This window comes from Trachymyrmex cornetzi, unplaced genomic scaffold (assembly GCF_001594075.2).
Source record: "Trachymyrmex cornetzi isolate Tcor2-1 unplaced genomic scaffold, Tcor1.1 scaffold147, whole genome shotgun sequence".
Lineage (NCBI taxonomy): Eukaryota > Metazoa > Arthropoda > Insecta > Hymenoptera > Formicidae > Trachymyrmex > Trachymyrmex cornetzi.
Window position 1 is genome coordinate 4,818,873 of NW_017296059.1, and position 25,415 is coordinate 4,844,287.

The 25,415-nt window shown below is 36.8% G+C and overlaps 2 protein-coding genes across 3 annotated transcripts in view; one reads left to right on the forward strand and one right to left on the reverse strand.

Moving 5' to 3' along the window:
• Positions 1-14,533, forward strand: part of LOC108757745 (uncharacterized) — a 33,480-nt gene extending 18,947 nt beyond the window's left edge. Inside the window, exons 5-15 of the mRNA XM_018502281.1 lie at positions 5,037-5,162; positions 5,434-5,673; positions 6,340-6,468; positions 7,327-7,456; positions 8,998-9,120; positions 9,385-9,474; positions 10,008-10,131; positions 10,703-10,921; positions 11,064-11,155; positions 11,753-11,879; positions 12,003-14,533. Of these exons, the coding sequence (XP_018357783.1) occupies positions 5,037-5,162; positions 5,434-5,673; positions 6,340-6,468; positions 7,327-7,456; positions 8,998-9,120; positions 9,385-9,474; positions 10,008-10,131; positions 10,703-10,921; positions 11,064-11,155; positions 11,753-11,879; positions 12,003-14,122 (3,520 nt within the window). The 3' untranslated portion in view covers positions 14,123-14,533. The remainder of the gene's footprint in view (positions 1-5,036; positions 5,163-5,433; positions 5,674-6,339; positions 6,469-7,326; positions 7,457-8,997; positions 9,121-9,384; positions 9,475-10,007; positions 10,132-10,702; positions 10,922-11,063; positions 11,156-11,752; positions 11,880-12,002) is intronic.
• Positions 1,180-23,568, reverse strand: LOC108757741 (ankyrin repeat and zinc finger domain-containing protein 1). Of its 2 annotated transcripts, XR_001939918.1 has the most exons (13): positions 23,314-23,568; positions 21,789-21,986; positions 21,398-21,714; positions 20,973-21,087; positions 20,755-20,900; positions 20,438-20,663; positions 20,082-20,342; positions 19,717-19,905; positions 18,990-19,272; positions 18,766-18,907; positions 18,503-18,676; positions 17,709-18,397; positions 1,180-1,190 (listed from the first exon to the last, which is right to left on the reverse strand). XR_001939918.1 is itself a non-coding variant. In XM_018502275.1 (12 exons), the coding sequence occupies exons 1-12, from the start codon at positions 23,462-23,464 to the stop codon at positions 18,224-18,226; spliced, it is 2,376 nt and encodes a 791-aa protein (XP_018357777.1). In that variant the 5' UTR covers positions 23,465-23,568; the 3' UTR covers positions 16,926-18,223. The 2 variants fall into 2 exon arrangements, 1 of the variants encoding a protein (XP_018357777.1); XM_018502275.1 differs by lacking the exon at positions 1,180-1,190 and having other exon boundaries at positions 16,926-18,397.
• Between the last annotated feature and the right edge of the window lie 1,847 nt (positions 23,569-25,415).

Consider the following 25,415-nt stretch of genomic DNA (forward strand, 5'->3'; position numbering starts at 1 on the left):
AATTTAGCGCATTTATAGCTCCTTTCGAGAAGATAATTGTGAGAAAGCAGGCGTAAAACGATGAAGCCCAGTCCGCTATTCGCAGATAAAGTTGCGGGAAAATTATAAAAAGCCAAGTTCTTGCTAACCCCGCGCAAATACAATAGAATAAACCTTAAGTCTTAAGGAATTGACCAATTATAGTTAATTATTCTTCTCACATTTGACTGTGATTGATCAATTTCTTAAGATTTAAGGCTTACTACTGTATTGTGTTTGCGGGGTAAGGGCCCCCGTAGCAGAAACGTTGATTTATAATCTTAAGACAGTGTCTTATGATTTAAGTATTATGTCTTTAATAACGCATAAGTCCGGATCTACAATAGGGTTTTAAGCCTTAAGCCATAAGAAATGAGCGAATCACAGTCGCTTATTCTTCTCGGATTCGACTGTAATTGGTCAATTTCTTACGGCTTAAGGCTTAAAACACCTATTGTAGATCCGGGGTAAGAACTGTCTTACGATTTATGTTTAAAAACACTTCGTATTTATACACCTTTAAGACATATAAGTCATAAGATAGTTCTTGTGGGTTACTAAAGATATAAGACTTGAGTTATAATACATTGTCTTAAGATTATAAATCAGCTTTCTGCTAAGGCCCTAAGGATATACTTTGCAAACCACTAAGGGAATCCTAAAGTCTGTTTTACCGATTCAGTAAGACCTATACACATACGTATATTTAAAGAACTCAACAATGTTTATTCATCCCTAGAATCCAATCTAATCAAGATTGTTTTATGAGTACAAAACTTTTACAAAAAGCAAATGATATGAATGTCAGAAGCTGATAAAAAAAAACTATAATTTTCGTTTTTGGCATAAAATCGACTAGTTTGAACTACAATGTCATTTATACTTTAATTGTGGAAAATAATTTTTTAGATCTGTGTGTAAAGGTAAATAAAATAATATTTATTTGAAAAATAATTGTTAAAAAATATAGACGACTTTAGAATCTTCTTAAGTAGAAATAATATGTGTCTTATTCAGGGTTGGTAAAGACTAATGTTTTTTTTTAAGAATAAAACATATTATGTTTCTTCTTGAATATGTTTTTAATGCTTCAAATATGCTTTGAACAGTACTATAAAAAAAACATATTATATTTAAAACATATTAAAAACATCAATTAAGCACGTTTTAAACTGTTTAAAACACGTTTAAAACGTTTTTTTTTTAACAACCCTGGTCTTATTTATAAGAGAAATTTTCATATCGGTATTGAGGAATAATATGTACCTTCGCGGATCGAATAGGGAGGAACGGAAGCAGAAATAAAGCAGAAGGACCCGCGGCGGTTATCATATATACAACCACGCACACGGAAAACTGTTACGGCGCATTTGTGTTATTCCCCGATACGACCAATAGATAACAAGACACTAACAATCCTTCGGTTTTCTCGGTGAAGCCTGCGGGAAAAGGGCGGAGATTCTGCGAGCCGATCGATACGGAAAGCCGTAACGGATTCCGTACAAACTTCATTCTTATTTTCGCGCTGCTTATGGAATTTTTGTCTTATGACAGTTAAGAGAGACCTTCATCTAAGATATACTGCATTCATTCGTTCAATAACGGGAGCATTTAATTTCTCTTTTCCTTTCTCTCTTTCTCTCTCTCTCTCTTTTTCTCTCTTGAATCTTTGATTCTGATATATAAAGATACACAGATTTATCGATTTCTTTGTCTGTTATAATTATATACTTCCGTTATTATTAATTAATTCCGTTATTATTTTACGTACTCCTATCTTTAACATTCTTACGAAAATCATCGCGGATAAAGTATTTTCTCACCTTTATGTTTCGCAGACTCCATACTTCTCACTCCATTCACTGTCAGGATAGTATCGCCGATACATCAGTCATCTCATTTATGTTTCCTTTTTGTTACTATCTCATTCGCGGTTTACGTTCCTTTGCTCAATGCTTTTAGAAGATGTTATTCCGGAGTGCGCAATAAAGTATAAAGCTTTTTTTTATCCCACTGTCTCGTCTTTCCTCCTTTCGCCAAATATCCGCTCGCTTTCTTCTTCAGCTCCTCTTCGGTTCTCCGTCTCTTTCTTCTCAACACGCTCGTTTTACAATTGAGCATATCGACAATTGAATTTGTTTAACCGTCTACTCGCTGCGTTATTACTCGTGTACGCTTCTGTCGTGTCACGCTCGGGCTACGATTATTCTTATGCATCTTCCTTTGCACACAGGAGTAGTCAATCTCAGAAGAACGCAATAAAGCTGTCTATCTCCTCTCTGTTCTTACAATAAAGCTATCTGTCTTTCTTTCTGTACTATTGCTCCTCTTACTTTCGTACTTCTCTCCCCCCCTTCTCCCCCCCCCCCCCCCCCCCCCCCCCCTCCTTCCTCCCTCCCTCTCCCTCTCTCGCTCTTTTTCTCTCTCACATTCTCTTTATGAGGAATGGAAGAGGTCGGCACACATGAGCGCGCGAACGCCCATTTGGAGCAATAGACAGTATTTTTAGACTCCTGTCTTTCTCTCTCTCCCCTGCTGACTTTCTCTCTTTTTCATATATCTTCTTCTACGCCTCTCTCTCCCTCTCTCTCCCCCCCTTTACTGTCTCTTCCTTTCTCTCTCTTTCAGTTTATATATTTCTCCCTTTTCCTTTCTCTCGTCATCTGTCCACGAGTAAATCTCGCCTCGTCGACGTGCAACGTTACACGCCGATCAAACCCCTTGTAACAAATGCGAAGGTCTACCCCGCCGATGCCATTATCGACCGACATCCCGCCACGTGCAAATCGTCCAAGGCGGCTCACACCTGTCCGAAGGATCGCACGCGGTCTTTTTTTAGATCGTCACCTCTCGGACGGGGGCGAAATCATCTCCAGATGAAGGTGACAAGCAAAAAGGCGTCGCGATAAATATTGAAATCAAGGTATAAGTAAAGATTGCTCGTCGTTCGTTAAAAACGTATGATTCTATGTACAGTGTTGCCATGTCTTCCTTTTACTTTTGAATATAATTCGCAATAATATAAAAATTCTCTGAAAAGGAGTTGTAGGGAAGGAAACAACTCGACGAATGTCAAACTTCAAATATTATACTTTCGAGTGTTATATTCAGACCTTGTAAGATGAGACTGTGATCAATCAGATCATTCCCAGACAGCACATGACATCATGCTAATATTCTGTTTTTATACTGAATGTACTGTGATTATATCGAAAGAAACTGGAAACGTTAATGTAACATCTCAGTAAAATATCATTTTTTGTATATTGTCAAGATGTATTAAATATAGTAACTAAACTTCAATTTTGGTACTAAATATATCGTTATTATATCGAACATATCCATAACGTCTCTAAATATTCTTACGTTTTCTCTCATGTATATATATATATAAGCTGTCCTGTCGGATCGAAATCTGTGCCGAAACTCGAAATTCTTACTTTTGCGTAATATTATCTCTAAAAAAATCATCGCATTATTTAGGCCGACATTCATAGTTCTTTTATTTTACGATCATCTTGAGTAATGTTTTAAAATGCTGCTAACACAGTTTTGTGATTGAAAGTCGTGAAGAACCGTACTTATCCGTGGCGGACGCACCTTGGTTCAGGTGCTGTTCTTATTTGAATATTTATGCCGGAAAGTGGTGCCGACTTATGGTTCCTCCACACTAGACGTGGAAACGCCTGCCGCGCGGCAAAATGTAACGCCGTAGTTCTAATAAGCTTACAGTTTCTAACATGTTCATTAATCTAACCTAACTTTAAATCTAATATACAAAAGTACTGGACCAAAGTATTGACACAGAGGATGCTATTATAAAATAAAAGTATTTTCAAAGATTTAATTCTCCGAAAATACTATTTCGTAATAGCAATCGTGTACCAATTTTAGTTCAGCACTGTATACGCAAGCATGTGCGCGAGGTTGTGTATATGTACGTGCGTATGTGCATGCATACATGACATACCAGAGACATCACTATGATACACGCAGATACTATAAAGACGTACTGGAGACGTATTGAAGACATACTCATACATCTCAGAATAACTATGGTATATCACTAGGAACTTCCTGCGAAAGTCTACGAGATGAGAAACCGCGGACATAGTAGATTCTGAAGAAATATTCTGTACATCACAGACGCGTCTCGAATATCTTGATGTATTCAACGTACGTTTGCAATATCGTTCTAACGTTGTCAGAACGTAGATGGCTGTCTGAGTTCCGTGTGCGATGCACGATGCAATTATATTCGTATTGCACACTACGTTAGTAATAACTTGTCTCCACAATGAGATCAATATTTAAAGATTATCTTTTTACATATATAGCAGAAACTGGAGAATTGCAAATATCTAAGAGAAAAGTTAAATAAACAAGAACAAAGTTAAATAAACAAGAACAAAGTTAAATAATGCAAACGAATATTTGTTAATTTTTTAAACCAATATATCTTTTAAATAAAAATTTTTATAATTTTTATAATTATAAATAATTATCGATTTTCTTTTCTCTTAGTGTTCGTTCTCCCGCTCACATTCTCCCCAAAATTAAAATCTCTCTCTCCTCTGCTGATCGAAAACATGTACTAATATTTATTTTAAACAGCGTTTTTATGGTCACGTGATAATGTGGCATTACACTGAGAAAAATTTCTAATTGATAATGAATGAACCAGAAGATTCTGATCATTCAAAATTTTGATTATTCTTAAATAAAATAATAATAGATTCAACTAGAAAATTCTGATTTGTCTATTTTCAATCAGAATTTTAATTAATGCAATTTTAATTAATGCACCAGACTCTTTTTCCAGTATATAATCGTATATCAGACTATCATTAGATGCGAGAAACGAGATGTTATGACTAATATATTACAATAATATCGTTCGCGTTTACCTTATGTTAGCAATTCTTTCATTCTCTTTCAATTACATTTTATATACATTTGAGAGATAGCTGATGCAAGCGACAACTGAGTTGAACGCAAAGTTTATTTGTTTCCCGTAGGCAAAAGATAAGTTCAGAAGAGAGCAGTATTTCTGAGGTGATGGCGTGGTACACGAGCGTGAACGCCGCTATGCTGGACCACTTGACTAATCAGATCAAGGAGACGGATAACAGCGGGGTGTGGAGGTAACGCATATTATTATCGTAATATCCTTCTGAAAGATTGGGGAACGGAGACAATAAAAGTTGGAGCACAGATCATTGCATAACGCATAAAACATAAGAAAATCAACAAATCAGAGTCTTTTCAAGGAAAAGGAAGGACATGAAGGACTTTGATTGATTCATTTTCTTATACATTATGCGTTATATATTATGCAAGACTCTGTGTTACCGCCTAATTCTGGATCTCCTGGTAGAAAAATCCGTACGAATACACGAGACTTTTCCATTTCAGGTATCTAATAGCCTTCAAGAATCTCCTGCGGAGCATCGAGAGCCTCGGTATAGCCTCGGTGGAGGGAATCAATTACTTCGGCCGAGGTCTCCTTTTCGGTGACAACTACATCAATTACGTTCGCCACGAAGCACTGGGCCGTGACCTTCTGAACGCTGCCCTGACATATGTGCCCTCCTTGAGGAAGTTTTACAGCGAGCTCACGCGCACCATGCCCGAGTACGACAAGATCAAGGCAAGGTAAAACGTCTCTCGCGCTTCACCTCCGCGTCCCGTGATCGGTATCACGCGGAAAAGTTTCATATGAAAAAAAAGTTACTGATCTCGTTCATATCTTTCGTAATATATCTAGACGAAGGGAAGAAAATTGCTCGAATATATTGCGATATAATAAGAAAACAGAATTTATTCTTGGTACTTTGGCACGACTTTGCCGAAAGATATGAACGAGGCCAAATTTTGCTGGTTACAGATTTGAAAATAATTTTGTTGGAAATTCAAAAAGTAAAAAATGATGATTGTTTTGATATTCTAGCAACCAATTTGACTTTGATGGTTCAACAAAATTTATCAAATATATTTTCAAATTTGTATCTAGTAAAATGTTAGATCTTTTAGTAAAATTTTTATACGAGGATATTCGATGCACGATGATTAAAAGATGAAAGACGGATACGTCGTACTTTAATTACAATTTTGAAAAATTGAACATACACTTTACATGAGCGTATTTATAAATTATTCTCTGTATTCTCGTGAGAAAATGTAGATTACCCGGTAATTTGATAATTTAGAGGAAGTATTTCGTGAAGGCGCCTTTATGAGCGTCGACAGCGTAACAGGCTGATGATAAATTATGGCATAAGAGTGGGCGGACAGGACAAACGTTTTGCATTCACTCCTCAGACGGAACGAGATCCTACGAAATCAAAGGAGGGAGTCGAGCGTGGACGACGCAATCGCTTACTTCGATTCAATGGCCACTTACATCGACGAACTGCGTAAGCTGCAGCGGGAATTGCGTCACATGATAAGGTAGCGAATCTTCATAATGGAATTGTCCCTTTGTCTCGACCCCCCTCTTAACAAGACTCATGAAACGGAAGACCCATCCGAATCTATCTATGTCAGACATCGGATATTCGCTAATTGCTACCATTATTAGGAAAATATCGATCTCTTGTTCGGCGAAATGGGATAATTTCCAAGCGCGCGCGCGCGCGAAGCCTCTCTTCTTACAAATTACTCAACGCACGATTAATCATGATTTATTTCGAAGACGAAGACTATCTAACAATTAGTCACAGATGAATAAATTTATTTAATTGGGCTTTAATATATTACAGTATACTAAATCAACGTTCTAATAACAAATTTTCTCAATTTTTTGTTTCTGTCAATCGTCAGTAAAATTTAGTAATTCTGCTAATGTCTGTTTCTACTAATGCAGTTTAACTTTAATCTCAGTTCAACTAACTCTTTATCTTTTTCTAGTTTTAAGAATAAAAAAAAGATGAAAAGTAAGTTGAACTGAGATTAAAGTTAATCTACATTAGTAGAAATGGACATAACTCTTATATTTCAATCAAAAACGATTTTGCTAAATCTCTAGATTTTAATTTTAATAGGTTAAAGTGTAATAGGTTGCAATATGTCAAATCAGTCAAAGAGTTCCTGTCAACAAAGTAGAATTTTTCAACATTTTATTTCTATCTCAATAAAATGTAGTAAAAAACTCACATCAGTCATTTGATACCGAATAGGTTGTACTCGTCGGTGTTTTACAACATTTATTGTTAGTGTTTTGTTATAATTTTTAATTATTTTTATATTATATTATCTACAAAGAGAGTACAAAGTACGTTGACCATCGTGCGATGCTATTTTTGTCAGGGATTACGTCAATTCGACATTACAAGACGCGAGCAACAAGGAAGTCGCAGGGATCGCTATCGTCGTTCTGGTCCTGGTGGTATCCCCCATCATCATCATACTGATGCGCAATGCTGTCGCCACCATTCAGGTTCGCACTCGACGATTCAAAGCCGTCGATTTGATTTCCTTTCATGCTTATACATGTGACTCTTTCATACGTGGCGCTTGCAGTGATTTGTATACAGGACGTAACGCAGACTTTAATTTTCATCCCGGATTTTTTGCCAAAATTTAGAATCTACTTTTTCTTTTATTAAACTAGCTATTTCAAGAGTACATGTCTTAAAATATCCGTGAGCAATAATTTCTGAATTACCTAAGATAAAAATCAAATAGAATTGTCCTTCTCGATCTACACAGTTGGAAAATTTATGTTATATTTATGTTACAAACATCCACTCAAATTTTTATGTTAATTTAACACAAGATCTATTAGAAAGTAATACAAATATATAAAAAAATTAACACTAAAATGTAACATGTATTAACATAATTTGTAAGCAAACCACAAAAGCATATTTTTTCAGTAAAATTAATACTTATAGTATGTTAAATTATGTATTTTATTCATTTATCTTAGAATTTATGTTTGAAAATATATTATTTTATGTTGTTTGTTTACTTACTTATAAACTGTATCATTTTTACTAAGAAATATATAATATTAATTTAACACACAAAATATGCAAATAACGATCATATATTAAATTAACATTCGGATATATTAAAAATTTAACACAAAGTTTTAAAAAGTATTTGAGCGGACCGATTTTAACACAAATATAAAATACTTTTTACTGTGTAAGAATATAATGATTTTAAAACGGACTCTCTATATTTAAAAAAAAAAATAATAATAATAAGAAATAAATTTCAACTCTAATGAGAGACAACGCGGAAGGGGTTGCGCACAGTTATCGATAAGTAAAATTACTTCTTCATAACACTGATGTCTTCTTTATTCACTGTGTAAGGACAAGTAAAAAGATTTAATGGTTCTTTTTATTACTATTCATCTAAATTGGATTCTAGTTAGCGACAACACGGTTCTTTTCGACTGATCGTATGACAACGTTAACTTTGCTTGGATGCAGAATCCACGAGAAAAGCCATGAGAAATTTTCGCGACCGCGCGTTAATTACTTTGCATCGCGACGAATCCTATAATTCGATTCCAAGCTCTCGAGGTCGTCGACAAATAAACGTCGAGCGTCGCGTGAGTGACGTCTCAATGGAAAACCAATTGTTGAAGTCTAGGTCGCGATGAGAGAAGTTTCAGTCTTTGAACAAAAACATTTTTATCGCTCGTATAGCTTTCGTTCTATTTACAGAAGAAATTAATAACCAATATTAAGATGTCAATTGTTATTAATGGTTAGTTCTTTGCGAAAAATACGCACATTTTCTATAAGAATAAAATCTTTTTTCGCATTATTAGAGTAATCCATTTCTTTCCATCTTAAAATATATAATCAGTTTCATCTTTAAAGTTCTGATTATTTTTTAATTTTCCCATAATAAAAACAATTTTTTATATGTATTATTAATCTTAAAGATTATCTTTGCTTTTGTAACACTACTAAAAATCTTAAACCGTTTATTATAATACGTTTGATTTACTAATTACAGATGTACGCCGCAAATTTAGCTCAGAAGGCACGTGAGCTCAAATGCGAAAAGAGGAAGAGCGACACATTGCTCTTCCAAATGCTTCCACCCAGCGTTGCCCAACAACTCAAGCAAACTCAGCAGGTCAATCCAAATTAATATAGAATTTTAATTTTCTCGAAAATATCGTATTCTTTGGGCAAATAAATTTTTGAAATAAAAATTTTTTTAATTCTCTCTCTCTCTCTCTCAAACTCAGCAGTATCATTAAATGCTCTTTCAATTTAAACTTTTGTCCCGAGTCACTTTTTCTAAATGATTGATCGTGAGGAATAATACATTTTTTTGTTACCTGTAATACATTTGTCTGCCTCGATCAGTGGATTCATAAATTTTTTCGTCCGTCAGGTACCGGCAGAGTATTACGAAGCGGTGACCGTCTACTTCAGCGACATAGTCGGTTTTACGGAGATCGCCGCGGAGAACACGCCCCTCGAGGTGCGTCCTCATTCATTTCTGTTCCAATGGGAAATTACTGATCGATCCCGAGTTTCCAAATTACGCGAAAGTTCCATCGTGCAATGCTCCTGTTCATTGCCGCGGTGATGAAATTGCACGCATACCACACAAATTCCCACTGGACACGCAAGAATTATGCCGAATCGAACGCAACTGATCGTCTATCATCCTATCACTCTCATCTCATCGTATCATCTCGTTTCATTATATATATATATATATATATATTAATATGTATCATTTTCATTTTATATATCATTACTTTCATTGTTTGTCTTCGATGCTTGTATCATTTCTTTAATTTTATCTGCAATTAAATTTAGTTAGATTTAGTATGCAATTCATAGTCAGTTCTTATATTTAAGATCACGTCTTAGGATGTCATAAGCCAATCAGAGCCGTTTTACTATTTTAAGATATTATTTAAGATAGTCTCGTGAACATCGGCCTTAGTTTCCTATTTTCATAGGAAATCGGTGGAAGACAGTAATGAGTATCCGCGTTCCTTTCAGGTGGTGACGTTCCTCAATTCGATCTACAAGTTGTTCGATGCTCGCATCGAGTGCTATGATGTCTACAAGGTAGAGACTATCGGGGACTCTTACATGGTCGCTTCTGGTCTGCCCGTTAGAAATGGTAAAAGTACGAAACATCCCCCAGCTCCACATATTGTCTTGAAGCATGCGATGTCGGAACAGTGACGAGCACTTCCTTTTCCCAGATTCTTCGTGCACATATTCCTTAGTTTCTGAATGAATAAAACATAAATGTTTTCTTCCCAGTCAATCAAATCTGTTGAAAATAAATTTTGTCAAATGCTTGCTACAAATTTTATCGACAAAAAGACACCAAATTTGATACAAATTCTGTTATATTTTACTGAGAACAAATTGTCGACAAAATCGTACAAGCTTGCTGACATTTGACAGCAAATTGACGGTAAGATCAGACCTTTGCTTAATTTTTGCCGACAATTTCCTGAAAATTATATCAGTAAGTTTTCGGCAAAACATATGAAACTTAATATGTGGCCATTGATGATAATTTGTTGAAATTTTTGATCAAATTTGCCAGCAATTTGTAGACTAATTACTAACATCTTACTAACTAAATTTCTTGCATTCTACACTTCAGTGTTTGTTGTTTTTTTCGGATTTCGTTCTTCACTTAATACATCTCTTCACTCGCGATTTTGTATCTTTCTCAGGTGATAAGCATGTGTCTGAGATTGCCACAATGGCGTTAGACCTGCTGGCGGCTTCGTCCGTATTCCAGGTGCCCAAACGTCCCGGCGAACGGCTGCAAATAAGAAGCGGAGCCCATACTGGACCTGTCGTGGCCGGTATCGTTGGCAGCAAGATGCCTCGTTACTGCCTCTTTGGCGACACCGTAAACACCGCAAGTCGCATGGAATCGACTGGCGAAGGTATAAATAACTAAAATTAACTATCAATGGAAATCGCATTTTTCATTTTCTTCACATCGATTTCAGCGTATCTTCCACTTAATGTATTTATTCTTTCCATATTTCAATATATTGATTAATTCTTTTTGCCGTTTCATTAAAGCTCTGCGAATTCACATCAGCTTAGAGATGAAAAAAGCTCTTGACGCGGTGGGCGGTTTCAAGATCGAACACCGAGGCCTTGTCGATGTAAAGGTATATTTTAATTATTTATTTATAACAAAGGAAAATATATAAGATCCAACGCAGTTATTTGTGCGTAAATTATTGTGTATATTTACAATAATATGCATTAGTCAATAAAATGCATCATGACGACAATCATATATGCATTTAATTGATTAATGTATATATTATTGTAAATGCGCATAATAATTTACGCACGAATACTCTTTTACAGAAATCTAATACCGGCCAATATTGAAAGATATAATAATTACTTATTTTAAGTATTAAGAGCATTGTTGTTCAGTATTTTTAATACTCTAATAAATATAAGTATCAATTACTATCTTTTAGTAATAAATTGACCAATATTACATTTCTGTAAGGTAACAGCGTTGGCTTTTATAGATTTCCTGTATGATTTTGAATTTTATTCTAAAACCTTAACTTCTTTGATTTTTAATTCTTGATATAAATCAATTATTATGATGTATTGACTTTTCTTCAATCCGTCGACTCCTTTTCTCATTAAGAATTCCAATTAATGGATAATTTATTTTTTCTTCATCGTTAATTTTTGGATAATCTCTTTTAGCACGTGTTTCATTTTGATCGCTCTTTCCTCAGGGCAAGGGTCTCATGGACACGTACTGGTTGGAGTGCAAGAACGGTGGTATCGCACGCGCCGCCGAGCTCGACCTGCCGTCATTCTTCGAGGATGTACGACCGGTCTTCATGCGGCGCCTGCGTGAGGAAGGTACCCTCTGATGCGAGCCATACTCCCGCCGGGACCTTTGGTACCTGAACCGACGCCCGAATCCATGCATCGTCCGGCTGTCCCAGCCGAATCTGATCGACCATCTGAAGCGACCGGGCCAGGGGCGCAAGAACCGGTTATCTCATCCGAATCTGCATATCACTCCCGTCAAGATACCACCGCAGTCACAGTCGAGCATCGAATCCCAGGACTCGGGCACCTACGAATGCACCCGTTCAACCACCCCCTGTCCACCGAGTTACTCGCCCGCGAGTCAACGCAGTCGTTACTCGCAGCCAAATCTACCGACCCTGCTGATCTCGTACGATCGGCGATCGGGCGGTTCGCCAGACCGTCGCATCCGCATGTCGCAGCCGACCCTCAACTCCAGCCTGAGCGGCATCAATTCGTTCAACTTCAGCATGCACCGCGGCAGCGGTGGAGGCCGTCTATCCTACACAAGTCTACGTGCCACTTCGGGCGATAACAGTATCAACGAGGAAGAGAGGCTATCGACACCAAACGTGCATGCCCTGGGTGGCAGCGGAAGCCCCCGTGGCAGTCTGACGATGGAGCGAAGCTCGTCACGACTTTCGCAGCCGGACATCCGTCGGTTTGCCTTGCGACATGATAAGCGCGAGCGATTGTCGCAGCCCACTCTCGTCACCGGCGACTACTATCCTGGTCGGACGCAACAGCGACTATCCCAACCGTGTCTCAGCAGCGGTATCGGAATGCATTCATCCTCGCCACCACCTTTTCCTCTTAAACATAAGAGATTCGGGCCTGCCATCCTGCAGGTAAGTCAGCGCGATCGTCTCTCGCAGCTGGACATCGGAGCTAAGTATCGAAATATCAAAGATCTGGGCGGCAATGCTGCGCAGGTGAAGTTCAATCGCGATCGATTCTCAATACCGGAGTTGGAGACGCAGAACGACCTGCGACTGATAGCCGGCACGCCCAAGCAACGCTTCAGCCTGGATAGTCAGCTGACGAAGCAGCGTTTCAGTCTAGACAGTCAAGACAGCTGTAAATCGCGGTTGTTACCAATCGCCAGTTCGCCGATTTTCGAGCATCAACAAATGAAGACCGAGGAGCTCATGGGGTTGACGTCTGACAGACTGAAGAGTCCTACCTGCGAAGGTCTGCAGAGCGTTATTGTCGCGAGCACGTCCCCGATCTTTCCACCCGGTGAGAGACGATTCCTCGCGCCGGATTTCCCATTCACGGGCAGAAAACCGTCAAAGTCACCGTCGCCACCCAAATCAGAAATCATTCCATTCGGGAAGACCGGGCGCGGTGGTAAACCACCGCCGATTCCGATGCGGGAGAGAATGTCGGTGCCGGAAATCAGAAACTCAAGCTTACGCCGGCTGCTGGATCCACCTGTCCGACAACGGCACAGTATCGCCGGCAACTTGAGGCAATCACTGTTATCACCGGTAAAGTTGCCAGAGTTTAGCACCACCGGCAGGAAATCACCGCGATACTCGATCGACGACGCGCTCGAGAAGCTGAAGAGAATCGAGAAAGAAGAGAATAGACGGAACCAGGAGACGAGCGAGAGCAAGGAGCAGGAAGACAAGGAACAGGGTCAGCAACAACAGGAAAAAGAGCCGAAGCACATCCAGCGGCATTATTCGTACACGTACGAGACGCCCGGTAGCGACGAGAGCGGCAGCGTCTCGACGCTCGGCAAGCTAAGCGTGGGCGGCACGCCAAAGCGCAAATTCCTGGAGAGCAATTTCGACGAGAACGAGCAGGTGATCACGACGGTGATCGAGACAGAGATACCGATGATCTTGCCGAGCACACCCGGCAAGTACGCGAAGAAGGCACAGGCATACTCGAGTGAGACGCCCAAGTGGATTCGGAAGTATCTGGAGAACGAGAATTCTCCGAAGGTGGGCAGAAAGCCCTCTGCCACTGGCAATCAGATCGTCAGGTCAAATCGCAGGAGCAGCCGCAGAAAGAGCTCGCTGGAGTCGATCGAGACGATGGCGAAGAAGCCAGAGGAGAAGGTCCGCTCCAAGTCCGCCAGCTGCGAGGAGAGGACTAAGGACATTACGGAGCAGAAGGGCGTGAGGGAGACCTACGTAAGGATCGTGCCATCCAACAATGCCCAACAGCAGAATAGGTACGAGGTTGGCGTAGAAACTACCGCGACCTCGTGGACGAAAACCGATGGCAGGGGTCTCTACGGTGACGACACCGATACGGACGATTCCACATCGATCTAAACGATTAGAAGTGATGTCACATATCATCGCCACGAGATGAATCTGGTTCATAAGATCGCTTTGATTGCTGTTGCTAAGCTTTACGATTTAGATTCTGAAGAAACGAAGAGAATTCAATTATTTTGATTAGCCAATCTCGGAAAAAGCGGAAAATGTATTACATACAGACTTTTTACTACTTAAAAAAATTTCAATAGCAGTTTACGTCGTTGTAAAAATTTACATTAATAATGAAAATGATCGGAACGATTAAACTGATTCAGGTTTTATAATTTTAAGCAGACGTTTCGGTCACCACAAGATTAATACATTGGCCATTATCATTTTCACAGATACATCAATTAGTACGACTAATTAAATATCGTCATTTAATATCAATTTGTTTGAATAATTAATTATTCAACAAATATACTCAACAAAAATTCAAACAAAAATTCTAGAAGAAAAATCCTCCATTATTATTTTACAGACTCTTAAATTTTCGATTTGAAAATTTCAATATGAATTTCCATATAAATGAGAGTGCGAAATCTTAATGAGAAATCTTGAATCAAAATATTATCGTTGTGTAAAATTGTTGTACGATGAAAATTTTCAAGTTTAAATTTACACTGCTATGTTAGACACTGAAGAGAGACTATATGTACACTGCATGTATCTCAAATCAGTGAAACGAGAGTAGTATAAATCAGACTGTACACCGCGATCAAGGCAGACACGAGGAAAATCGATACAAAGAAAACATAAAAGATGATCTCGAACAAAAATCTCGAACAAAGATATTTTGTACTTAAATGAACTGCACTCGACGTTTCGTCGTTTCCCGACGGGATCGGAACCAGTAAAAAATCGAGTGCAGAACACCTATTTTTGCACGAACAGAGAGGACCACGATACACGCGATACTCCGCATGCGTTCAGCCTAAATGATACTCAGATCTATGCTTCACAACTTTCTCGATTCCGAAATAATTTTTGCTTTGTACATATCTCGAATGTTCAAGAAGGAAGCCAGGAAAGATATATATAGGGCGATCGAAGAAACTCGCGATGCCGAAAAATTTTCTTCTCATTCCTCGTCAAAGTTAGACCTCGGGTTTTCGATCCACGTCCGTTCCAATCGAATTTCCAAACAATCGCGTAAGACCGTTCGATCGTTCTGCACAAAATGTGTATTTTGTGCACTATTTTTATCAAGCTTGTAGGGAGTAAGTGTAAAGACAGTCACCTTGTACATACATCAATGGAGAGTTATAATATACTGCTGGATGTCGACTGTTGCATCGTTACAGTTGAATCTGTGAAATCATTTGATGTTCTTCAACGTACTTTTCATTTCTCATCGGAGATATTCTTCGCTTGCAAAAACCGTGCCGAATCTCCGGGATTACGTCGTATTGTTAATCGTGAAATCAATTTTTTAGGATAATATACAATACGCGCAAGCGAATGTTCGTTTTTGATGATACTAGTCATTAATACGATTTTACGATCAATCGGATATGTATAGGGTGCCTTTGATAAAATCATCTCTGCAGATTTTATTAATAATTAATAGAAAAATAGAATATTCTTCTGATATTAATGATTTTTTTATCCGAATAATTATGCTGTTTTATTATTTCTAAATTAATAATTAAATATTAATTGGCGATCTATAAAACTCTAACTTCTTTAAACGATTTCATTAATATCTTAAAGTTTCTAATTTAATCTGATTTACTTTTCGTTAATTCTGTTTGTCGCACATCATTTACAAATTAGCCAGAAAATTATTGTATAGAAAAAATTATTTTAATATGTTAAGTCTCGAGTTTTCTTATATATTTATATAATATACTCATAGGCCGGCATTCATAGTCCATTTTTATTTCAAGACCATCTTAAGTAATGACTCAAGATGCTAATACCATTTTATTGGTTCATGACATCTTAAGATTATACTTAAGACAGTCTTAAATACCTATAAGAATCAATTATGAATACTGGCCATAATCTATTGAAATGTTAACTTTTCTTATTTGATATTATTTTTTCTAATTTCTTGGCAATATCTTTCTCTCAGTTTCAAGAAAAACATTAGAAATAAATTATACTTAAGCATCCTGTATGTATACATGCGTAATCTTTCCGCGAATATTTCGAACGCAAATGTATATGTGAACGTTGAGTAGTTATTATTTCTTTTAGCAGTATGTCATTTTACTCCTATATACTATATGTATGGCATTTAATACACGAGTAAAGATGTCAAATATTAGTCGAAATATGCATAGAGTAATACATTATACCTTGTAAAAAACGTGCCCTCTGTGTACATCCGATTATATATAGATCGAAATATATAATCCATTGTTATAGCCCGAAAGAATTCTTTAAATCCTTCGATCATATCATTCATCTCTTTACATCGCTATTTACATATCAAAATTCTTTATATGTCATAATTTTCTTATGGTCCAGTTTCTTTGACTTTATTAAAATCAAGAAATGCTCGCGTTCTTCATAAGTTTCTGAAAATCATCATGCTTTATTATAAAAGAATATTCCAAAGAAAAACACAATGATATCATCAAAATTCCTTTCTATAGTGAAATTATTACAAGACAAATTCTACAAGCCGTAGAATTCGGTACTTATGTACAATCCCAAATAGCACAAAATGTTCTATAAAATATTCTTATAAAATACACATGTACAGAATATTTTAATCGAAAATCCTACACATATGGTATATAGAATATTCATTTAATTAAATTAATATTCATAATAAAAAGAACATTCATAGAATGTTCCTCTGGGCCGCATTTCAAAACTTTATTTCGAGTAAAAGAGTTCTAAGTATTTTTATATATGTCTGGGCCTGATCCAACAAAGCTGGTGCACCATAGCTGATACAGTTTCCGCCAGAGTTACCAAACTAGTGCCAATTGTCTCCAAGAGTCAGGCATTGGAGAATATGTTAATAATATTATCTAATTACCCCCTGAGAAATTTTGATGTGGTACGGAAAGGTGGTAAGTAAATGGCAGTGTAAATATCGACACGGCTAATATAATCTAAAATTCTAAAATTTATGTCTAAGATTGTATCAATGTTACTTTGATTTTAAGCGAGGTTTAAAACTCTATTTCTCGGCATTAACTGAACTCTTTCTCACGGCATTAAAAAAAGAAAGTAAAAATAATGTTGCTGCAAGGCCTAAATAAATTATTTCTCAGAAAACATTATAACGTCTAGAGACGTCTAAAGGAGATCGCAAATGTCTTTTATAAGATATCTAAAAGACGTGAGTCATGATTTAAAACGTCTAAATATAGAGCGTTTGAAAAACTCCCTAAAGACAAAGTGGGTCATAAGACATCTTTATGATCATTTTAAGATGTCTTAAAATATGACTTTAAGGCTCCTAAGTAGTCATCACAGCCACATTGAAATCATGACATCAGAAATGACACGTTAATTTTTATCACATGCCATTTGTAAATAAAAACAATTTAGATTCGTAAATGATGAAATACTTTTATTCAATGCGTAGCCTATTTTCACTTACACATACCTTTTATCATTTTTTACGATTATTTACTATCAGGGGAAATAAGCACAGTTTTCGTCCATTTTTACAAATGTTTTAACGCGATCTCGTTATTTTTTTTCGTCGTTTTATTTACACAACAAAAATTAACGTGTCATTTCTCGTTTCTAACGTCACAATTTCAATATGATTGTGATAACTACTCAGGAGATTATTTAAGATGTCTTAAAGTATGATTTTCGGATGTCTTTAAGATGTTTTAATGTTCTCTGGGAACCTTATTATGTGCATAAGATTAGGCAGACATATATGAAAATATGTAGAACATTGTGTAAAATATTTTATATATGGTCATAGAACAGTTGTAGCATTAGAATATACTATGAACATACTATTAATATTTTAATACATCTACAGAATGTACAAATATTCTTAATAAATATTTATAGAACGTTCGTATGCTATCTGGGGTTGACTGTAATTTGACTGTAAATGCAGCCTCTCGTAATCACGATTGCAAATGAGTAATTGGCATAAAAGTTTTCCTAGCTAGACATAATGCACCATCAGATAACATATTTATTGTGAAGACGGTGCTCTTTGAGACATGGCATTGAGCAGAAACGATTGGCGTTATACTCGAAAGGCACCTTGTCAGTCATATCGATGGCGCATTGGAAGCATCGCGACACCACAGTGTATCCTTCACTCAACATCCGGTTCTGTACGATCAAAGCTCTCTACAAGACGAAGAGAAAGAACAAATCAGATAAACGGTCAATGAAAGAACACAATTTAAACTATTAACAAAATACACTTTCAATAGTTCGTATAACATGCTTAACCTTTTCTTTATCGCTGAGATTAAGGAATTTCTGCTTCTCGTTTTCCTCCTGCTTCTTCAATTCGAATTCCTTCCTCTTAACTTTCTCCTTAAAGCGTTTCAACTTCCGCTGCTGTCTTTTCTTTTCCGTTTCTGCTTGTTCTATCTCATCAGAGAGCGGCCCAGGTATTTGAGACTGTTAAGCATCAAAATACATATGTAAAAATGTATAAAAACTATTTTTTAAATAGATATATTAATGTAACGTTCTGTTGTTAACAATACTTTTTGATAATTGAACTTGTCCGGGTTAGCTTCCATAAATCTTCTAAACGTATTTCTAGTTTTCTTATCGTTTGCAGCAGCATACGGTGTCTGCAGTTTTTTATTTTTATTGCAAGGGTCAGATCCGATTTCCAGCAGCAACCTATCAATAAATTAAATTACATTACTCAAGATTTCGTTATAAATATAAAATTTATTTAATAATAATAATAATATGTACGCACCACACTTGCTCACAATGTCCACCGAGTGCTGCCAAATGCAGCATTGTATTGCCATCCTCATTGGTATCGTTAACTAATTTCGCCACGTCATTCGTGCTCACGAGAGTATTGTTGGACATAACGCAACTGTCTGTGACATCTTTCTTGTTTTGCTCCTCTTCGCACTCCTTAATTTTGGCTAACAAGGTATCAATAACCGATGATAACAGATCGTTATCGCCCCGTTTACAGGCAGTCCATAATTTGATCTTAGCGTCCGACAGCACTTCATTGTTCATCTGATCTGAAAATAATATAATACGTTAAAATGAAAATATGTATTAATGCACTTTCTCTTAATTTCAACATAAAAATCTTTATATTATTTGATTTAAACTGTAAACTTTTTCTCAAGTTTTTGAAAAAAGATTACAATTTTGATATAGAAAAACTTTGTTTATCTGCACTCCACTTATATGAACAAATTCGTGCTTAGTTCCAAATATACTTTTAGTTGAGCTCTTATTATCCGAATTACGGATGTGTAGTTCGGATAATAAAAGTTTAACATGTTCAACTTCAGTCATCTCTGAATGTCAGCTCCAAAATTATTGAAACTAATAAGTAGGTACTACAGAGGAAAGAACTAGTGAGTTCTCTCTATTACCTGAACACTCGAAACTTATCTTCCAGCATATGCTCTGATAAACAGAGTTCTACTGTACTTATTTAAAAAAGTGAGACTTACTGTCCTTCTTGACTTTCTTTTTCTGTCGATGAGCTTTCTTGTTTTTCATGTATCTCGGCACAGTATCTTGAAACGCTTGTAAATTTGTAAATGACACCTCAAAATTTTCTTCAATTAAAGGAACGTCCATTGGAAAATTTGGATCCATTTCGGACTCAGAGGACGATTGAGCTAATTTAACAATTATATCTGTAAAATAGTAAATTTTTCTTTTTAATCTAACATTCAAATATATATGGAAATAATATAAACATAATTTTATGCAAATATTATTTTTAATAATAATCACAGCATGTCTGGTGGAGGATCCTAATTAAAAAAGTGGAGAATCTTAATTACTCATATTTCAAATTAATGATATGAACCTGGCAGTGGCCGATTCGGACTTTTCCTCGGCTTCGCTCTATCTATGTGCGGACGAGAATTCCGATGTTGCTTCTCTGGAGTAGACTGCGCAGGTGTCTTAACGTTATCCTGCGGACTACTAATATTACCAGCATTAGAATTGTACTCCGTAGCAACTTCTCCCTCAGGTATCTCGCTCATGATTTCCGGTTTCGAGACCTTCTTCCGTACGGGCTGTCGCGGAGAGTTGGGGAAACAGTCCGTGAAATCCGCTGCAGAGCCTAAGATATGACAAAAATGAATTGTTCGATACAAATTGAATATAAATTAAATTGAGATTGTGAACTATTCTATTATTATTATTATTATTATTTACCATAAATCTCCATGGTGCTCAAAATATCGTATACCCTCTTAACTTCTCTAAACGTTGCTCTTCGAGTAGGGAATGGCAGTGGTCTTATTCTAAAATCGTTCTTATCTAAGGGTGGATTCTTGCCACCAAAGAGCACCGTACGATTGTGTGGACCGACCGCTCGGTACAAAATAGCTGCTGAATTGTTGATGTGCATTGACCATGACTCCAATATCTCTTGTACATGCTAGAATCGTTACATCAGCTTGCAACTTGTCAGTTTAATTGGCTATTAAATAACTCATTAGTCTCTAGCGAGATGTCTAAACAGAATTTACCTGAATAAGCGATGCTTCATTATATCTTCGCAAACTGGCACCAGCGCTTTTCGCGTGATTACCATTTGTACGAGAATTTTGTGCGAAGCCTTGTTTTGCTCGCACGGTATAAGAATGAAAGGTCTTGTGCACGATAGGCTCACCATCTGCGATACACCAAGACAAGTGGATATAATAATTGTGCACATCATCAAAATATTCTTAAGAGTAGTGCGTACCCTGAAATACTGCCGCGGCGAAGTGTCCACCACCGACCATGATGACCGTCCATTTGGACTTTCTGCCGCTGTCCAGTGCCTGAGCGATCATCTCGGTGTCTTTTTCGGGAATGTCCTAAAACGTAATTGCATATCTCCCGATCTGGCAAGTACAGAGCACGCCAAGCGACTCTAACAAAGTAATCAAAATGATACTTCGTGTGCAAGCATATATCTTCCAAGCATACGTAACAGTAGACTTGTTCTTTTTAGTTAAACTTTTTGCAGCGTTTATCTTTCCTCTTTTTTTCTCTACGTTGCGTTGGAAAAAAAGAGAAAAAATGAACAGTACAACAAGTTCAGCTGAAAAGAAGATTAATGAATAATAGTGCATAAGTTTGCATCACTTTAATTGACGACAATCTTGCTAACGATAACAAACACACCTTTTTATGATGCAGCAAACACCGGTAGATACTAAATATATTGCCATCATCGTTTTCGAAAAACACCTTGGTGTGACGACTTGCGACAACCTGCAGCTTCCGCTCCTTGGACATTTCCTCGTTGTACTCCGTATCCGAAATGTCTGACTCGATTGCCTTCCCGCGTCTTTCTGACATCTTTCTAGACCTGCCAAGTCCAGTCTTATTTGACGACTCGTTCTTGATTTGCTCATTAGATGAAGCCCCAGTCTCCGAAGTACCAGCATCATCATCGTTCTCGGACTCTACCTCGCTACCAGACAAGCTAGACATGTCGCCTATAAAATTCCCACATGCCTAACTGTTTTTGCACCGTCTTAAAGCTCGCCGTGTACTTCATCTCAGACTGTACCTTCGCCGGCCAACTTATTGAAATTGTCCTCACTAATTGACTTCAAACCATTCAGATGTTGCTTCAGATTGTAACGGTGCCAATCCAGCTTGTAGTGGAGTCTCTGTTGCACCTTGTCCTCAAATTCGGTATTACAATAAGAACAACACAAAGAATCGGATACCACCAGCTCGCATATTATCTGCTCGCTGTCAGGTACTGCAAAGCAGAAGTGAACTCCACATGTGAAATCTTATAGCGTATTCGGTTACTTACTCGACCCGACTCTGAGTCAATAGTCTGTTCTTTTTAGCTGCATTTCTTACACACTTTAGCTCTTCTTTTACAGCTAAACAGAACAGACTATTGACTCGGAGTCGGGTCGAGTCAGTAAATCGAATACGCTATTACTAAACCGTTAGCTATTTCCTATTTCTCTCATGCATATTAAAAAATTAAAAACGAGTTTGCTATTTTTTTAGAATAATCTCATCAAAAAATGATATTCAACTTCCCTCAATTCATACAATTAAGTTTTATCTTTGTAATGGCCCAAAGAGATCCAATGTCATTAATTTCCTGATTAATATCATATCCAACTGATTATAGACATGAACTCATAGGCCCGTATTCAGAACGCGCTTACAACAATGTTAGCACGCTAACATACTATACTTTACGTCACGTATATTATAGAATTTCAGAGATAAAAATGCGCTTTTATCGATAAAAGTGCGTTCTGAATACGGGCCAAAGTTTTCACTGGTAATTTTTAGACTCGACATATAGCAATGTTATTGTATTACGTATTTTTAATATAACTGTAAATTTTAGGAAATAGAATATTAATGTGAAACAAATAACCTCATTATATCAATCTTATTATAACAACACGTTAAATGATATTAAATCATAATATTCTCAAACTACGTGTTTTAATAATTTTAAATAAAATTTAAACAATCGAGACATAAACATTTTAAGCTATGCATATTATTTTCTTCACTCTGCATCCCAAGCCTTTAAACTGATAAGCGTAATTGTTTCAAGATAGCATCTACAAATATATGACATCAGATTGTATGATCTTTTTATTATTATCTCTTACAAAAGAGATACGACAAAAACGGTCATACAATCTGATACTTTAAATAAGCACAAATATTTACGCAATTTTTTCCTATTGACAATTGACAACATAAAAATAGGTGCATACAACATATAGTACAGTACTCAATAAACATTTTATTTATTTAATTATTATTAAATAATATCTACTCTTAGCGAAATTGTTTCAAGAGAAAGTTACGCTTCTCTAGCTAGAACATGAATTTGCTCAGTGTCCTTGGTGCCTTGACAAACGTCACATATGTGAGCTATCCTTCCTAACTACACCCTTCTGTTCCCAATCCGAACATTCGTCTCTGTCTCGCTCTAAAGGCGGAGCACTAGTCTGATCTCAGCAGAAAGTAAATAAACATACGTTTCTCGCATTCCTGTGTCTTGTTAAATATTCACAAAACCAGGTTCACAGCTCTGAGCTCACCGTAAGACGACGGTGATTGCATGCACCGTGCAACCTTGATTCCTTTGGTGATCCGGCTGAAGTCATCCTGATTGTGGATCTTGTAGAGCTGATTTACCGTTTTCGCGGCCTCAGTCATGACTTCGCCAGACGAACAAGTCTCATTCGCCATCGTGAGAAGAGATCGAAGGACAACGGCAAAAAATCGGTGGATGGGACAAGAATTCGCTGGAGTTCACGAACGATACAGTATACACAATGCGTACTGACCATTTCGTCGCCTTCGCCTTACACCTTGCGCATGCTTGCGCAAGTCAGCGCAAGTCTCTCGCGATTGCGCACGATTGCGTCATCGTCGCGTCGTGCGCCAACATATCGCCGTCAGGCGGGACATTTGAACGACATAAGAAACATATACGAAGTGCGAATGTATATTCAATGTTTATTGAATAGCATTTCATTCTCACGAACATGGAAGAACATGCCGCGTGTACAGCGATAATATTAAGAAGGCGCAGCTTACACAACTATAAATACCCCTTCTTTTATTAAATCTTATATTTTAATCGTTTAAAAAATATATTCTTTTAGCGTATTTCTGTTAGTTATTTCTGTGATAACCGGAAAGGACGAGGTTTTTATCGCATGATAAACCTCTGGAAATTATCTTATTCTAGTTCGCACTGTAACTTCTATATAATAATAAATGTATCACTTCTTGCGCACCCTAATGTTTATAAAGTGTTTTGTAATTTTTATAAATGTTTATAATTAAAAGTCGTAATTTCAAGCTTAATATTTGCAAAATTGGAATTGTAATAGACTCGTCATTTAAGTCTAATATTTGTTGAAATAATGTAAGTACAAATATAGGCAAATGGTCCTCAGAAACGTGTTTTTCTTCATATATTCTTAGCTGCCAATGAGAAAGACTTGAAGGTAAATATGCAGATTAGGGGAGCCCCCTCCAATGACCTTGACCTTGACATATGTTGTCAAGGTCATGACACCAAGTGACCTTGAGGAAGTTTTAATTGCAGGACGTTACTCATTAAGAAGTTATAAACAAAAGAAGTTTACGAAATAACTTCTTTTTACTATAGGGGCTTACGCCTCTCCCCTCCGACTCTAACCCCTCCTACTTCAGGGGCACACGATTCTCCCCTTCGACTCTCACCCCCCCTCCCCCTGCTTCAGGGGCGCCCGACTCTCACCTCCGTCCCCCCTGCTTCAAGGGCGCCCGACTCTCACCTTCGAATCTCACTCTCTTGTGTGTTGATCATGTGTGTTTTCCTTCTCGACTGTTATAATATTATCATTAGGTCGTGATTCTTGCTGTGCTGCTATTCTGGATTAAATGTTTTAACGGAGGTAATCATAATAGTGATTCTTGTTTTTATAATTGACTTTTTACTTTTATTGAAAATGATTATGTTAATTAGAATCAATAAGTTTTATTTTAATTTATTATGTGTGTTGACTAGAATATATAATATATTAATTCTTGTTCTTACAATTGACAATTTGCTTTAATCTAATTTTATTATTGTTAACTAGAATCATTAGTTTTATTTTAATTTATTATGTTGACTAGAATGAGGAAGTTCTTTGGTTCAATTATTGACATCTAAGATTGGTAGTTCAGCGATGCACGTACGGATGATATCGAAGTGTTTAAAGAGAGGAAGCTGTCATCTCAGTCACGAGGAAATTTCTATCGTATATCAAAGCATAGCACATGTAGTGCAAACATTATAATAATGACAGAATTTGACGATTCACCTATTATAGGATTAATTGTTAGATTTTAAAATCTTGCGTGAGGAAATGTATATAACTGTAATACCGAAAAAAGCGAATATATGTTGTGAGATAAGTTAGAATATGTATCGAAGTACTGCCATAGGTTTGGTTTATGCATTATTTGTTTAATATTGAGAATAGTCTGATGACAGACCGAAACGTCTATTTATCATTAATTATGTATCATTAAGATGAGTAAAATAGAAATAATTTTTTAATAAGAATTCACTATTTCAATCCTGCGCACGTGGAAAAAGTCATTTATAACCGAAAGTTATCTTTTAAATCGATCCACGGTTTATTATTTATTAAAATAAAAA

Bases quoted from the DNA above. Each gene is read 5' to 3' on its own strand.
- LOC108757741 (XM_018502275.1), bottom strand. From the start codon at position 23,464: ATGGCGAATGAGACTTGTTCGTCTGGCGAAGTCATGACTGAGGCCGCG. The intron at 21,088-21,397 runs GTGTGTTTGTTA...ATTACGTTTTAG, and splicing joins GTTTGCTGCATCATAAAAAG to GACATTCCCGAAAAAGACAC. The intron at 19,273-19,716 runs GTAAGTCTCACT...TATTATTTTCAG, and splicing joins AAAGAAAGTCAAGAAGGACA to ATCAGATGAACAATGAAGTG.